This window comes from Osmia lignaria, chromosome 2 (genome assembly GCF_051020975.1).
Source record: "Osmia lignaria lignaria isolate PbOS001 chromosome 2, iyOsmLign1, whole genome shotgun sequence".
NCBI lineage: Eukaryota > Metazoa > Arthropoda > Insecta > Hymenoptera > Megachilidae > Osmia > Osmia lignaria.
The window spans coordinates 2,603,882-2,621,202 of record NC_135033.1 but is presented as its reverse complement, the minus strand read 5'-3'; the positions used below and the strand labels follow the sequence as shown (position 1 = coordinate 2,621,202).

The following is a 17,321-nucleotide window of genomic DNA, read 5'->3' as shown; positions in this document are numbered from 1 at the left end:
AAAGATTGGGTTAACAAAAGCAGTTCAGGCGGTAACCCGGCGTCAACTGACTATAAAGGGAGGGGGTATGACTGTGCCTCCCACTATAGTGATGTGAGGGGGGAGGGGGTGTTACTTTCATAACGTGTTACTTTTGTCCCCGCTCTTCCCTACTTACTTAAGCCTGGGGTCTTGGCAATTCAATGTTCTTTCAATTCGAGGATCACTTTTAAATTCCGTCTGTCGACCTCTATGTAAATTAAAGTTCTCAACGAGTTCTAATAAATGCAAATTGTAGTATGGGAATTTGGGACGGTAGCTATCTTGAGAGGAAAGAGGGTGTCATGTAAAATTTATCTTTCGACAATTTAACTATTACATTCTATTATCTATTTTACTAGATACACGATGAACCGGTTTCGAACACTTCTCACCTTGATACAGTTCCTTTTATCTTAACCTGTTAACCGGGTATGACGAGTTAACTCGTCATTCGTCTGATCAACTTGCAGTAGATAATAATTTTTCTAAAGATCTTCGGTTTTAAATGTGTTGGTGTATGTAAATGTATTTGCATCTATTTTGAGCAAAACAAAAAATTATTCGATTAATACGTAATACAGTGTCCCATGCAATTAGCATACAATAAGGTGTTGTTCCATTCGACTTCATTTAATTTTTACTACACTACTTTAGAGCTATATTTTAGCTCAATTGTGTGGGGCACCCTGTATAAATAATAACTATTACAGAGTGTCGGATTAAGGGAAGGTCTAGGAACGGGCTGTAGTTCCCAGCTCTACTTTGCAGGGGCCCCCTTACAAGTTTTCCATTTGTTATAGAGGAGACTGCTTCTTTTGCACCTTCTCTGGATCCGTCACTGTCACAATGTCGTCGTAGCAATCATTAACTCTGTCTGCGGAGATTATTACAAACCCTCTTTCAATATACAGTCTTGATCCGTAATAAGCAACAGTTTTCCGGCTCGAAATAAGCAAATCTCTATCCCCACCTTTTCATTTTAAGTCGCCCGCAAAGTGAGAGGTCCGAAAAATGAGTGAGAGGTCAGTGAAAGCGAGAAGCCGATATTTTGGGTAATAAATTGTCACGCTTGACTGAGCAGTGACAGTGGTTAATAGAAAAAGGATGAAATATATATAATGCTTTCTCAGTCTGGTATATTTGCCTCGAAATAAGCGAAATAGTGCGAGAATGAGAGAGCATGCTATATTCTATTCTTGTTTAAAAAATAACATTGCTGCTCGGCCGATCACTTTATGATTTACCGCTACCTCGAATCTCTCACTCGTTTCTCGTGTTCTCTATCGTCCCGTTTCGAGAACAAAGTCATGCCGAATAGCATACCTGCTCCGTAATAAGCAACTGGCCAGACCCGAACGTGTTGCTTATTTCGAGGTAAAACTGTACATATGCATATATCATACGATTGTGTTAAAAGTGGACATAATGATATTTAAAAAATTTTTAATATTTATTTTTCAATATTAGAAGATATTTAATGAAAAACATAAACTATGGATTTAATTTTACACATTTTAAAATCAATTTTATTTATTTAATTGCTAATTACAATTCAAAGTAAAGCCTGAAATTTTTCCTAAAAACTTCGACGCTACACGAACGAATTAAAATATCCTTTTTACGAAATATTAATTATGAATTATGTACGACACGATAGTGCTTGTAATTTATTAGTGACAATTAAAAGTTCGACTGAAAGAGGAAACATGACAGATATTATAAATGATCATCGTCACGTATAAACAAACGATGGTGTAAATTTCCCAACAAGTGAGAAAAAAAAGAAACATCATAATTCTAATATATGAAGACTTTATTACTGACCTTGGAGGTTCATCGTCACCGCAGTGAAAGAACCGACAAGGTCCTTAGGAAATACCGAGTATCGCTGATAGAGGTTAGGTCCACTGGGATTTGCATGTGAATAAAAGTGCGAAAGAGGATATTAATTTTGAACGGTGTGAAAGATTGTCTAGAACGACGTACAAATAATACATACAATGCCAACCACTGATATTTTTAATATAACTATACTTCCGTGTATGCAAACAATTCTGATCTTTTATTTCAATCAAATCCTTTAGGCTGTTTACGAACTGGTATCACATGCAATTAATTTGGTGTAGCGAATAAATGAACAAATAAAACCTTGTATAGGAGTTTTTATCATACTATAGCATATAAAATAAAAGGAGAGTAATTTAACATTAAAAAATTATAAAATACATAAGAGAAGTATATAGTTTTGTTTTTATTTTAATAAATAAATTAAAATAAATAGAAGAAAAGAAATTGTAAATATAAAAATATTGAGAATATTCTAAAAATAATAATTGAGAATGTTGTGAGAATATGATAATTTTCGTATGTAAATAGAGAATATTTGATAAAGTATTAACTTCTTTTTTAAGTAGTATAAGTCTATTTTTCATTATTTCAGAATATTTAATATTTAAGTTTGTTTCTTGCTTTTAAGATGCTAAATATATATAATTTTATCATGTGATCATTTTTATAAATATTTCCTAAATAAAACAGTATTGCATATGGACTTATATGACTATTAAAGCTAAAAAATTGTGAAAATATGATAGATAGCAAAGTTTGAATTTATAAAAGATTTTCCTAAAATGTAGTTCTAAAATAATGATAGGAACAATAAAGATATGTATTATTCACTATAAAAAGACGTTCATATGATTTAATAAAAAAGCAGTTTAAACAAAATAAGGTTACTGCCATAAAGATAGATAATATTGATAATTTTTTTAGGCTACCTACTTTTTGCATTAAAGAACAAAAATAAATTTAAATGAACAGTTTTTTTAATTTATAGTATATTCAATTATAATATCTTATATACCTTTTTAAGATAGGGTGAAGATTAAAATACGTCATCGCTACTTAAAAAGATTTATTTATTTATTTATCTAAATTTTTCTCGTTCATGAGGATATTTTATTAAAAATAAAATTATTATAAATATATAAGAAACATCTGTAGCTGAAACTATACGTAGCTTTACCTCATCCTTTTTATTTTTAATTAGACTTATGTCATTTTCAAAATAAACGATTTTTGTAAAATAACGTGTATCGTCAATGTTCGTTTTATTATATTATTTTTAAAATTTATTATTCCAATTGAAGTATGCGTAAATCAGTAGATCAAAGGCTTATTTGTAACATCCACGATGTCACTTTCATGATATAATTCCGAATGTCATTTCATACAATATTTATTCTATTTTTATTCGATCTTATGAATGAATCCGTTGAATGTAGGAAATAAATTCAATTATTCATTTCCATATAACGTTTCAACTAATATGTTAGTTCTCTTTAGGTAGTTCTATAATATTAATAATTAGTAGATTACATTATTGCATTGGATAAACTATTATGTTTGTATGTGTGTCTTTTCAATAATATAATATAAAGGAAAGAGTTGTCATATAACATACAATGATCATGGTAACTACAAAATTAAAATGACTTCACAGTTAACAAATGTATCGGAAATTTAATTTTAATTAACATAAATACTGTACATTAAGTGGAAATTTTTTTTATGTTATAATGTTAAAAAACACACCTGCGGACGTAATACTTCATTCGACGTAATAATATAATTCAATAATTAACAAGTGCCATCAAAGTCTGAAAAGGACCAGCATGTATGGTTCTGTGAAAATGAATAATTTAATTTACATATATAATAAAAATTAAATAATTACTAAATGTATTAGTAACCTCTAAAATTCAAAATTATTGAGATTAGTTAAGTTTGTAGGGATTAGAGATAAAGCTGTATTAGACTATAAACTTAAAAAAATAAAAACATAAAAAACTAACCACAGTACTCACAGAAGCTTACGCATCATGAATAATGCTCTTTTAATCACTATGTCTATAACAGATACAACATATCGAACTACAATTCTTTTCTCGTCGCTGAAAAGGAAAATACGTACATAATTATTTACTAAAGTACTAAATAATCATTAATCACATCGTTCTATGTTATTATTTAATAAGAATCTTTTTACCCGTTATTCAATGTCGGTGATGTCTGAATTTCTATGAAAACACTCGTATTAGATACTTGAAATTATTAAAAAAGTAAATAAGATTTATTGTTAACCCTTGAACAGGATCCTGGGAGCATCGTGACCCAACCTTATACAATATATGCAAGGATATTAATCTAAAGTTAAATGTATAATTTTTAAACGAAAGAGTTTCATGTATTGGAACAATAATTTTTAAAGGAGCAACGTAAAATTTAAAAAATGATAATAATATGAAGTACAAAATTATATACAAATTAGAACTCTCTCCATGGTCCGCCGTCCGAGGGTTAAAAATAAAAATACTGAATTGACGTAGAAATCCATCACCCCTATTATTTGAAATCCTTAATTAATTTTAATTAGAAATAATCATATTCGAAATTTTGCAATGATGGATAACAAATATCATGAAATATAAAAATAAAGGTATGTACTATCTAATGGAACCTTCAAGAGCTTCAGTACGACAATCCACACGTGAAACTTTTCTATGCCATAAAGAATATTCGAAAGGACTCTCGATTATGAATCAATGAACGTCATTTATTACCATCATTCAAACATTCTCTCTATTCGATGACCGTCCAGCAATACGTGACAATTGTCCAGCGTATCGTGGGAGCCTTCGAGGAATCGAACTGGCAAATCTCGACTTCCTGTTACCCAAAGTCCACGGTTATCAGTGACCGTCCCCGATCGCTTCCGCATCGAGCGGAAACATCGAGCGGGTGGGGTTCTTCAGGTGTGTATAAAGCCAGGAAGAACTGGCTGATTTTCGTCAGTGGAATCGCTTCGGACCCTAGCGTGAATTTCCTTTTCTTTCCTGAAAATCTATCCACCATGAACAGTCTGATCATTCCCTCGTTTGCATTCGTCTTTTTGTTATCTTCAACGTCTGCATGGCCGTTTCGTCGAAGAGACGTGTTAGACAATTCGGTGAATAGTCCTGACGGTGTGATCGCTCATCTTCAGCATTTTGGACCGATGCTTTATCGGTTTCCCGATAACGAAACTGGGACGATCGTAGCGAGCTGGCACGAGGGCTGGGACAGAAATCCGGAGGAATTGGGAAACTATGCGGAGGGTGATATCCTTTTTCCGCCGCAGCTCGAAAAAAATGGCCTGAAAGCGGAGTCCGCTAGATGGCCTGGCGGTGTTGTGCCTTATATGATTAGTCCTTATTTCGGTAAGTGATTTTTATATGCTCACTTTTATTGATATTGTTTGTCCTAAAAAAACCAAGTCTTATATGTAACAATTCATTTTTAATGGTTTCTTCTTTTAATAACATGTTTATCAAATTAAAATCACTTCTTTAATATTAATCTTAAAGGCATAAGTGAAAATACATAATTTTTTGAAAACTCTTAGATGAGAAAAGTAATACATTTTTATTATTTTCTAATTGGTAAACTCGTTAAGCTCTTCCTTGGTTTTTCTACGGTTTTGTGTCAAATATTGATGAACAATCAACGGCTCAGAAAAAGAATAGTATTAGTATTATGCTGTTTTGCTAAGGCTAATTGATGTACCTGCAATTTTTACAAATTTCGTGTTGTAAGCAATTCAGATACTAAATTGTATTTTTTAATTTATCTCTAAAGCAGAAAGCTGTATCTATTGTGTACATTCATATAATTGCGTACAAAAGTTTTATGGATCTGTGTTGGTTAGTTGCTGTGATTAGGCAAATGAAAGTATCTTACATATTCGTACGTGAGTCAATCCGTGTCGATCTATGCCGATCCGTGCCGATCAGTTAGGTTACGAGGGCAGTATATGTAACAATATTATAAGGTAGAAAATTTAAAGTTAAAATTTGAAACTGTATATCATCAATAATTGGAGATTAAATGCTTCTTACTATATGTCCATTTTTATTGTGACGATCTACGTACAATATCAATTGTACATATATTTCCAACTTTAACGGTAATGTTAATAATAAATTGGCGGCTTTAATAGCGGGTGTTCAATTATTTTCTTTGACAAATTTTGAAGCAACTTAACCACTATAGAACTTCAAATCAGTTTGATAGTTTCAGAAATATTATTGATTTTTGAAAATGAAGAGTATTCTTTTTTTTTATTTATATATTAAGTGTATAAATTAATTTGATGCCTTTAGTATTTCGCCTTTTTTATTACTATGTCAAATTTGAATATTTCCCCGCGCTTCTGTGTATTTGAAAAGTGACGCAAGGATATGACAACGATAATAATTACTGCAATAATTGGAAAAACCATGACTTTTTACGAATAAATTTTCAATTAAAAAAGAATATATGGTATAGAATTAATTTGTACATGAAATACTTTACTTATACGACGAACGATCAAAGACAATGTGTGATTCTTCATGATCGAATGGAATTACAGATACCCAACAGCGAAATTTGATTTTCGACGCCATGAATGACTACCACAAATATACTTGCATCAAGTTCAAACCCTATACTGGCGAGGAGAACGATTATATTAGAATCACTGCTGGAAATAGCGGCTGCTGGAGCAGCGTAGGAAGAATCGGTGGACAGCAGGACGTAAATCTTCAAGTTCCAGGCTGTATGGTGAAAAAGGGTACAGTGATACACGAATTGATGCATGCAATAGGGTTTTTGCACGAGCAGAGTAGATTCGAAAGGGACGAATACGTGACGATCCAGTGGCAAAATATTTTGAATGGTAAGTACACTTGATAGAGTTTTTTAAATATAGTATTAGTTGAAAATTTAAGATCATTTTTGATTATTTTAATAATTATGTTTTCATCTTGAAGATATGCGTATGACATATTTTTTTATACCTATCTATAACTTTTGAAATTTTACATTCTTTTTTTTATTAATAGAAAGATATTAATAAAATTATTATTAATTACTAATTACTAATTTAATTATTAATTTTCAAATTGTAATTAGCATCTGATAGATTAAATAAACATAAAGTAAAGAATAATGGCGTAAAAAGCTAAAAATTAAAGTGCCAATTAATACTAATTAACCATAAATAATGATAACATTACTTTCGCAATCTTACGTCTTTTTCTACAACTAATAGAAGTGTATTTGTACAATTGTATTTGAGAGGTCCATTTAAAGTTTATTGCAAAATTACTAAATTTCAATCAATATCTGATAAAATGAATGAAAGTAGGCTTAAGAGAAATACTTTAAATATTTAAACATCATAATCCTGAATACGTAACAGAGGTCAAAGTGTTAATATTAATATTAACAAAGTGCAAGTACCAATAATATTATTAATTATATTTTTATCATGGTTCGCCGTTCGAGGGTTAAAGATGTCAGACACTTGTGATCCTCATCTATGTCCTAGATTATTCTATGTTCTCATTTCATATATTTCTTTTTTTTCTATTTAGGACATACTGGAAATTTTGAAAAAGCCTCAAAACAGACCACTGACGCGTTCGGTGTTGGCTATGATTATGGCAGCGTGATGCATTATTCCGCAAACGCGTTTTCCAAGAACGGTCAACCCACCATAATGCCAAAAGTAAGTAAATATGTAATATATCAAGTTAATATTATCAAGGTCTATGTCCTTTCACGTGATGATTTTTATAGATGGTTTTGCAATTTAAAAAGATCTCGTAAATTTCAAGAATTATTAATGAGCATGTGACGCGATCAGTATCATGTTACCTACTGTTGTTCTTTTCACCATTTAAAAGGAAATTTACCTTCGAAATCATGTTTTTAATGAGCTAACATTTTTATGAAAACAACTCATTGATTTTCTTCAAGTTTATTAGAATATACAGGGTGTGTTATAATATGTAGTCATAACTTCAGTAGTTAATTTAATAGGTACATACAAAATAAAATTTATACAATCATTTGCCTTTCCTGAACTTGCTTACGAATTATAACAGTTCCAGTCTTATATTATTTTTTTATGACAAAAAAAGAATGGAAAGAATGGGAAACAATTCTTCTAAAAACTTGGCTATTATTATTAGTGTAACTAGGCAGGGGCGAGAGTGGGTTTGGCAATCTCAACATTCTAAGATTCTAAGGTTTTAAAATTATTTGATTTTCTTTTAAACTTTTGTAAAACGCAAGATGTCAAACATTTGACATTGTTAATAAAGTTAAAGGATCTGGCCCAGTCCAGAAAAATTTTCACATTCTGGAATGTAGGAATTCTGAAATTTTGAAATTTTGGAATTGTGAAATTTTATAATTTTATAATTATGGAATGATGAGTGAGCCAGTTCACATTTTTGGAAGCCCACACCTAATCTGCCCTGTACCTAATTACGTCAGTAATCAGATCAATTCATAAATTCGTTCGCAGTTAATAGATTAAGGAACATTATAAAATTCAATAAATACACATTTATTCAAACAATTGTATATTAATAATGTTTTGCTATTTGGTAAATAATTCTAGTTTTGTAATGGGATCTGCATGTAACCCTTGAAGGGTTAAATCATGACCCAAATTTAAAAAATAAATACAAGGATATGAACTTAAAGTTAGTTCTCTCCATAGCTCTCTCCATGATCCGCCGTTCAAGGGTTAAGAATCAATAAATAAGATATGCTCGAATTTATGGACTGACCTGATAAAACCAAAGTGGGTCACTTGACAGTACAATACTTATAGTAAAGGATATGTTATGAGATTGCGTTCTACACCCACGTTAGCATGTTCAATGGTTGTCCGTAGGAAACTGGCGGCCTTCTAAGTTTTATTGGCGAAATATTCCAGGGTCCGAACAAAGGTCAGCTGGGACAAAGAGAAGGCTTCAGCAAAAGGGATATTCAAAAGATCCGGAAGATGTACAAATGTGGCAAACGTAGAAGAAACAGTTACTGATTTTTGGAAAGTCGAACGATTACTTGATGGAAACTTTGACGTCTTTTAGCTTCTACAGGAAAGATGAAAGTGGAGAATCTAGTCCTTTATAATTAAGCTTTACCTCGTCTTTAAACTCTGTATTCATGAAAGTGGTACGAATTTAGAAACGGTCATGGCAAATCAATATCGACAAGGAGAGGAATGTAAATTTAGAGAAACGTGGGTGCTTGTAACATTGGTGAATGTATATAAATAATTGTATTATTAAATATTACTTGTATTTAATGGTTTAATATTGTAATAAATGCATACCATGAAATTCCATTGCATACCATTATTTACATATGTCCATAGATTTACCTACTTGAAATTTGGAAGAAATGTTTAGTAGATGTTATTCTTCCCATTGATGTAACTAAGGAGGGACCAGGGTGGGCCTGGTCCCCCTAAAAGTCTGTACCGACATCTCCCCAGAAGTGTGGATTTTTAATACTTACAAATTTTTAGATTCAAAAATTCCAGAACTTATAGACTTCAAAATTCCAAAATTTTAGATTTTCTACATATAAGAATTTCAAAATTACAAATCTCCAAAATTTCAAAATTACAGATCTTCCAAAATTTAACGATTCCAAAATTCCAAATTTCTAAAATTAAAAAATTTCAAAACATCGGAACACTAAAATTTCAAAATTTCAGATTTCCAAAATTCCAGGTCCTACAAATTTTATAAGAGACCTGTCCCACTCCAGAAGAAATCCAATCACTTTTGTCCAAATTAAGATTTTTTTCGGTACATATATGTAAAATTCAAAAATTGCTAATTAAACACTCGATCAGTTTTCATGCAAAAAATTAAACTTTTTCTAAGCAACTCTACCATTTCTTTCTTTCTCAATATTTTTAAATCATCTTAGTTCGTAGGTATAGCCTTCCTCATATAGATTAAGAAACTTTATGATTTTTCTATTTCAGACAATTGCAACGACTAGTTTCATAGAAACTATGGGTAAGAAATTATTTTATAGTCTTTTTAGTAGAATTGCTTCAGTAAAGCAATATTGTAATACGTCAAAAACACCATGTACATCTACACGTTATTTTCGATCACACTCTTCTTTCCGATCGTTACAATGGAGAGGCTCCTTACATGAAAACAATTTTGTTTTCTTTTTTGTTTATTAATTTCTGTCCATGTTATCAGATTAAAGTTAATATATTAATAATAAACATTAATTTGCTGTTCTAAATTCCTGATGCAATGTTAACCCTCGGATGACGGGCCACGGAGAGCTCTATTTTTTATTTAATTCTACATTTCATATCATTTTTTAACCGACTTCGGAGAAAGAGGAGATTACTCAATTCGATCATTATTTTTTCTTTTTGTTTTTGTTTTATTATGTTCGCCGATTACTCCAAGATGAATGGACCAATCGCAACGAAACCTTTTGCATCTTGCAGAGTATGTCTCCCGATTGGTTCCGTTAAAAATCATTTGGTTTACGGACCGTTTATCGAATATCAATTCATCGAATGATAATTCACCGAAGACAATTCACCGTATTCAGAAGTATTGAGAATCAGAAGTGTTAATTGTGAAGAGATGGAAAATACAAGAAATAGAAGCAAACATTACACTCCAGTGGAGAAAATCTTTTTTTTAGAGATTTAAAAAAAATATAATCATATAGTAGAATGTAAAAAAAGTAATGTGATAAATTTAAAAGATAAAGAAATTGCGCGGAGAAGAATTTGTATAGAATTTAATGACTCCTCGTTAATAACGCAAGAAGTAAGTAAAACTTGAAACGTCCACCTTTGTGCTGTTCTTTCAATACTTTGTTACTAATGCTCTTCTGTTTTGTAGAGAAATGTACAATAATTAAAAAAATATTGGTCGAACCTAAAGCACGGACAGAGGGAGATTTTAACGAAGGAAAAGCAAGCCCGTTTTGCGACGTGCGTAGGTGTGGGCGATCTTTTAATGGGGAGCACAAGTAAAAATGTGTATCACTTTTGAATTAAACTTTATTCTATTCTCTGCTTCACGTGTGGTTCTGTTCTCTCTAACTACTTCTCTAGGTGACTAACGACTAAATTTTGCACGTGGTCTAGAAACTTTTATTTTGTAGATGGCGCTTCGTATGCTCGTAAGTGCCCGAAGCCTAATAGCCACCGCTTCGACGGCATTTTCGTCAGGTATGAGTGATAGAGAAATAGAAGGTAATTCTACTTATCCGAAGTAGAAAAGGTAATGGAATTGTTTTATTTACTTTTTACTAAATTTTATTTAAAGGAGAAATGTTCGAGGTAACCGAAGAAGAAATTTCATTGGAAATAAATGAGTTAACCTCTATATCAGAATGTATAACAAATAAACAGAGAGAAATCAGGACATCAGAGAAAGATCTGAAAGTTTTTAGATTGTAGAAACTAATTGAGCATGAAGAGAGGATAGCACTTATTAGGAAGCAACATTTGCGGGAGATTAATAAAATAGAAATAGAAACAGCAAAAGTTAAATTAGAATTGGCGAAATTGTTATTAGAAAAAGAAAGAAACAGTAAAGTGTAACAATAAAAAATAAAATAAAAATAATAAAACTGTAATTAATTTATTATATATTTTTACATTTATTAGTATGTATTCAACGGAATAATCGCTGAATAAGTGCTTGTCTTACAGCAAATCCTTCACCAGGCTGCCAATCCGGCGGCATTATTGAAATTTCGTCATCGATTGACAGCATCGTCTTCATCCTCCGAAAGGTTGTCCTGCATTATTAGTGCAAGATTGTGTAATACCGCGCATGCTACCACAATCGTTGTGGAGCACAACAATTTTGTGGACAATCCTCTTGATAAGCAGGGAAATCTGCGTTTCCATACGCTGTATGTACGTTCGACAATTAGTCTGGTTCTTTCCTGAATAGCATTGTATTGTGTTTCCTCCTCTGTCTCAGGATTTCCAATCGGCGCTAATAAAAATAGTAGGCTCGGATAACCCGGATCGCCAATCAGTTTTCCTGATAGTTTGCCCTTCATATACAGCATATATATCTTAGAATTTTGAAAAATCCGGCTATCACGTTGACTGCCAGGATACTTCGGTACAATATCAAGAAACTCCATCCTCGGGCCAACAACAGTTTGCACATTTAAAGAAAAGTAGCCTTTTCTGTTTCTATATACTTCGATTAGCCCATTAAATCGTGTATGTACTAGACGTGTATGTGTACAATTAATTGCGTCCTCAATTCCGGATAACCCAATAGCTCCGTTACCATATCCTAACATTTTGAACAATTGATTATTTTCGTTCCGTCTTTCATCTGTAGTGGGCATTTTTATGTATTCATTGATACAGCTAGCCAACAGGAATGATACACGAAAAATAATTCGAGATATTGTTGCCGGTGACAATCCTAGCGTATCATCAACAAGCGTCTGCAATTTTACATACACTAAACCAGATTATGCATCAGATTATACTAACCTGATATGTAACTTGCACTTGCATAAAACCTTAGGCAGACTAATAATTGTATAGCTGCAGCAATGGGTAACCCACAATTATTATGTTTCATCAGGTACCGTTCAATTTTGGGTAATATACTGTGTAAAACAGATGTTTTAGAGAATCTGAACCGTCTCTTGAATTCCGATTCCTCATAAAATTCAAACGAATTATTTGCATCGCGAATATACTGTTTTGGTCAACTTTCAAAATCAACATCTTCTATATCAACATATCCATTTATTTTATTCTGACGATCAGGGTACATACATGTAGCTAATCCACAATGGGTATGTTGATTCCCGTTGAATATTGTTTATTTGAAATTATCAAATGGGTCATTTGTCATAGGTCGCCGAAGCGACGCCTGAACTAGAATCTTCCTAGTAGAAAAAAGGTTTTTAATTTTCCCCCTCCTCCGAAAAGGTTGAAATGTATTTAGTATTGTAGGCAATAAAGTATATTGTTGGTACTGGCGGCCAGATGTTCGACAGCCGAGCCGACCGGGACGGCGACCAGGATTATGACTCGGATATGATGTCGGCTATTTTTTTCACAAAACAAGAAAACTAAGTTTCAGCCACAATAGGGCATTTTGATTTTGACTGACCAAGGGTCCGAAATAGCCGCACCATAAACCTGGTCTCCGTGGCGAAGTGCATGGGTCAACGGGCCTAGCAAATTTCCCCTCAAGCGCCGAGATTGGGAGGGAGATGTCACGGGCCGTAGGAATTCCTTGGGAACACCTAATTGGTGGAGGCGAGAAACGCCTATTATCGGTCGACTTTAAAACCGGGAACGCGAACGGAAAATGTATGTATTTCGATTAAGATTCTAAGAGAGCTAGATCGAGAACGATCAGCGAAGGAGTATTAAAAATTACAATAACTGTGTACTCAGTGATTTCTTCCGTTACCTCCGAATCCCTCATTCGCTCGTACCATCCCTACAGTATACTATTTAACGATTATATAGGGTTTATTAATAGCTGTGGAGTATTGGTATAAATGAAATAGAAATTATTTTTTACCTCTTAGCTCATTTTGTTAATGCAGCAAGAGGTTTTATTAATAATTGTCGTAGTTGTATAAACAAAATATAAATTATTTTACATTTTCTAGAGCATCTCGAAGTCGGTTGTATTTTTTGTTCTAAATTTTTTTCATTTTCTAAAGATTCAATTGATTTAAAAATTATTCGGTAATTATTTAGAAGTTTGCCCTCCTCAGCTATATATCCCACGTAATGAGACGTACGAGTTCCATAACGAGGAATATTAGCTCTCGTATCACGTCATGTACGCTGTAAACCTAAACCTAAACCTAACCTAAACCTAACCTAAACCTAACCTAAACCTAACCTAACCCTAACCTCAAACCACTTCAGTCACTCTTCCAATCACGATTCAGTCTCCATTTTTCCCGGAATACAGTGTATTGGTGACATAAGTATAACTGCAGTTTTTTACGAATATCTCGGAAACTAAGGCCGAGCGGCGGTAACATGTATGTATAGAGAAAAGTTGTTCAGAATGATGACCTTGACAACATATTTCGAGGTCATGAAAATCGGTGAGGAGGGCAAACTTCTAAATAATTACCAATTATTCTTCTAATATATGACATCTTTTTATTTAAAAATTATACATGTTAATTTTAGATTAATAGCCTTGTGTATGTTTTATAATTTTTGATCTCGATTGACCCAGGCTCCTCTGTTCAAGAGTTAATGAAACTCAGAATCATTTTTTATCCTTCTTTTGTTAATTATTCAATTTAATTTTAATTAAACTCATAATATTGGATAGCAGCTTGACAAGCAACGTGTTAATAAAGTAACAATTCGATTTATTTTGAAATAAAAGAAAGAAAAACGACAAGTAAAAAGTGTACAAATAAAATGTCACTTACGTGTCATTCGTATAAAAGTTTTGTACAGTAAAAGCTGGATATATGCAACAAACATTGGGACCCAGGCGTTGCATATATCCAGTCGAGGTGTCGAATCTCGGGTTACACGCGACGAGCAGCCAAGCGTGAACGTAGAAAAGGACAGACAGTGGCAGAAAGAGAGAGGTCCGATGATCAAAGGAAAGAGCCGAAACGTATCGGTGTGACTAATACTAATTGAATAAAAAAACTTTTTTATTTTTGACTTTTTTTTAATGAAACTTGTACTAGCGCATTGGTGAGATTTTTGTGATTAAAGTGGTACCAAACACGATATAGTTTCAATTATAATTACTTGCTAAAATTGATGTTAAAAGTTGGCGAAAAGCAAAGGAGGATTGGAAATGAAAAACGGTTGCGGTGTCGGCTCGGGTTTCAAACGTTGCATATATCCAGCCGAGGTGTCGATTCTGGGCATTTAAACGTTGCATATATCCAGCCGAGGTGTCGATTCTGGGCATTTAATGTTGCATATATCCAGCCGAGGTATCGATTCTGGGCATTTAAACGTTGCATATATCCAGTCTTGGTATCGATTCTGTGTCCGAACAAATCGTTTGTACCGTGCCGCGTTACCTATTCTACGTTCGTACAAATCGTTTGTACCGTGCCGCAATACCTATTCTACGTTCGTACACAACATGCGATGTGTTGCATGTTGCATGTTGCGTGTTTGATGTATCTTTGGTGTACGGCCTGCCTTATATATATGTACAGTTTTATTATTATTTTAATAAATAAATATAATTCAAATCATATCGTGTTTGGTACCATTTCAATCAGAAAAATCTCACAAATGCGTTAGTAAAAGTTTCATTAAGAAAAAGTTAAAAATAAAAAAGTTTTATCGTTCAATTAGTATTAGTCACACCGATATTACGGTCGGATCATATTACACGATTTCCTCGCCGAGCGGCTCGGTTCGGCTTAGGGGGATCCCCCCAAGTGGAGGGGATAGCGATGTTGCATATATCCAGCCAAACTTTTGTTGCATATATCCAGCTTTTACTGTAATCGTCCCGATGGTCTCCTGACTTAACATTTCAGGGCTGAACCGAATTTGAACTAGGTCAGACTGATAGATTCAATGAAAGAAAATAACTGAAAGATACTTATATTAAATGCAGTGAATACAAGCAAAAGTAGCTACGGATATTCTGAAAGAATGTTAAGTATGTACAAATGTGATTAATAATTTAAACTTTAAACAATCCAATATTAATGTTTCTAATACTTTTGGTATGCAACTCATCCTAGACTTTTCAAAGTCTATTTTTCAAGATTTTGCAAGTCGTCAATCACTGTCCAACGTACTTAATACCTTTCTTTATTTTAGTCCGGGATCTCGCACAAGAACTGACTAAGGGTGTTATTGTGACGAATCGAGTGCAAAGTGGTGTTTTACACTAATTGCAAGTGTGCGCGACTGCATTGGTGGATGTATTGTATATGGTTTTTCTTGAAAATGCTGTGTATAAAAGAATGGGGAGTGCTTGTCTTGGGACTGGAACTGTCGGGGTATCTGCAGTTTTTAGGTATTAGGGGGTGAGAATACAGGACTATAGTAAGCAGGAGCTTGTAACATTTGAAACATCATTGTCCCTTATGATTCAAAACCGTTTACACTTCATGAGATCATCATGAGATCATCAGTATGACAAACATATTCCGATAACACACCGATACTTTGTACTGTCGTCGAATCAACGGAGACGGTTTGGTAGTTTAGTAAATACTTTATTTGTTGAGACAAAGTTTGATACAACTGTTATATCAACGTTACAACCGGTAGAAAGACGGTGAACTTCTAACCTCGAGACCTGCGGAGAGTCCCATTTTATAGTGGGATTTCAAGGGAAAAATGAGGGTAGGGGTATCCTGTGGGATGGATTTGGTGATGCAACATTTGGGAAGGATTCGAAAACATAAATATATGTAACAGGGACAACAGGTCACGTACAGGCCCGGAAAATGGAAAAGGGTTGGATACATAAATATTGGGAAGACCCATACGAAAAGGGCCAGCTGCCAGTCAGAGATATGATTGGGAAAGGAAAATGGTAAAGGTCTGAAAACATAAATAGTGACCACGTCTGTTTGTCTTGGGACCGCAGATTGGATCACTATCAAGAGGGAGACAGTACGATGGTACCCCGATGACACGTCGATACTTTGTACCCCGATGACACGCCGATACCTTGTACCTAGCTGATACCCCGATGCTTGTACCCCCCAAAGTTGACGAAACCGAAGATATAAAAACGAATCAGTAAGCCTCAATAAAGGAGAATATTGTCGACCGTTAAAGTGTGCACGTCTTTTCATTTACCTTCTTACTAACGAGTATCTACGGATACCGTTTGTCAGGGATTCATCAAGTTTAGTTACGTTTTTCCCGTAACAAGCTTAAGCAGTCTGCGCGTGGGAATTGCTGATAATTAAGTTTGCTACAGATAATTATAAAATATGAAAGTTCTCATTCAACATTCTTATATGAAATATGATGTTGTAATATTACTTTGAAATTTATTAATTTATTGCCAAGAGAAAATTTAACTTACCTAACGTTCACAATTATTGTAGTATAGTATTTCAATCAAATAATAATTTCACGAAATTTCAAATTTATTTAACCAGTCATTATAATTATGTAGCGAGAAATTTCTTTTTTTTGGAAATAAAGTATCTTGGAAATAAAATATATTAAGATTTTTCTATTAAAATTAATAATCATTTATAAACTAATCTAGTAAAGATTTAAATTTTATACTGTAACATTTATTTACTGGAAAATTTAAATTGTAATTAAGAAATTAGTATTGTTTAAACTAATATTGCAATAATTCTAAGCTTTTCGCATTTTGATTGAACATTTTTATACTTTATTATATTTTCTCATTTTTTATAGAAAATTACATTTTGCTTATGAA

General features: G+C 33.0%; 2 protein-coding genes across 3 annotated transcripts; one reads left to right on the top strand and one right to left on the bottom strand.

The window, feature by feature from the left end:
- Positions 1-4,070: 4,070 nt before the first annotated feature.
- On the top strand, positions 4,071-9,158 carry LOC117605819 (zinc metalloproteinase nas-4-like). 2 transcript variants are annotated; one of them, XM_034327550.2, is made up of 4 exons: positions 4,071-5,279; positions 6,473-6,778; positions 7,479-7,612; positions 8,792-9,158. In XM_034327550.2, exons 1-4 carry the CDS (start codon positions 4,670-4,672, stop codon positions 8,939-8,941), a joined length of 1,200 nt encoding a protein of 399 aa, XP_034183441.1. In that variant the 5' UTR covers positions 4,071-4,669; the 3' UTR covers positions 8,942-9,158. The 2 variants fall into 2 exon arrangements, with proteins under 2 accessions (XP_034183441.1, XP_034183442.1); XM_034327551.2 differs by having other exon boundaries at positions 4,074-5,279; positions 8,834-9,158.
- Positions 9,159-11,573: 2,415 nt separating this feature from the next.
- Positions 11,574-12,641, bottom strand: LOC117605800 (putative nuclease HARBI1; the record flags this gene model as incomplete). The annotated part of the gene is given in 3 exon segments (XM_076690902.1): positions 11,574-11,661; positions 11,663-12,389; positions 12,422-12,641. Coding segments are annotated over 3 exon segments (1,035 nt in total), but the record flags the coding sequence as incomplete, so codon positions are not given.
- Between the last annotated feature and the right edge of the window lie 4,680 nt (positions 12,642-17,321).

Bases quoted from the DNA above. Each gene is read 5' to 3' on its own strand.
- LOC117605819 (XM_034327550.2), top strand. From the start codon at position 4,670: ATGACCGTCCAGCAATACGTGACAATTGTCCAGCGTATCGTGGGAGCC. The intron at 5,280-6,472 runs GTAAGTGATTTT...ATGGAATTACAG, and splicing joins TATGATTAGTCCTTATTTCG to ATACCCAACAGCGAAATTTG. The intron at 6,779-7,478 runs GTAAGTACACTT...TTTTCTATTTAG, and splicing joins GTGGCAAAATATTTTGAATG to GACATACTGGAAATTTTGAA.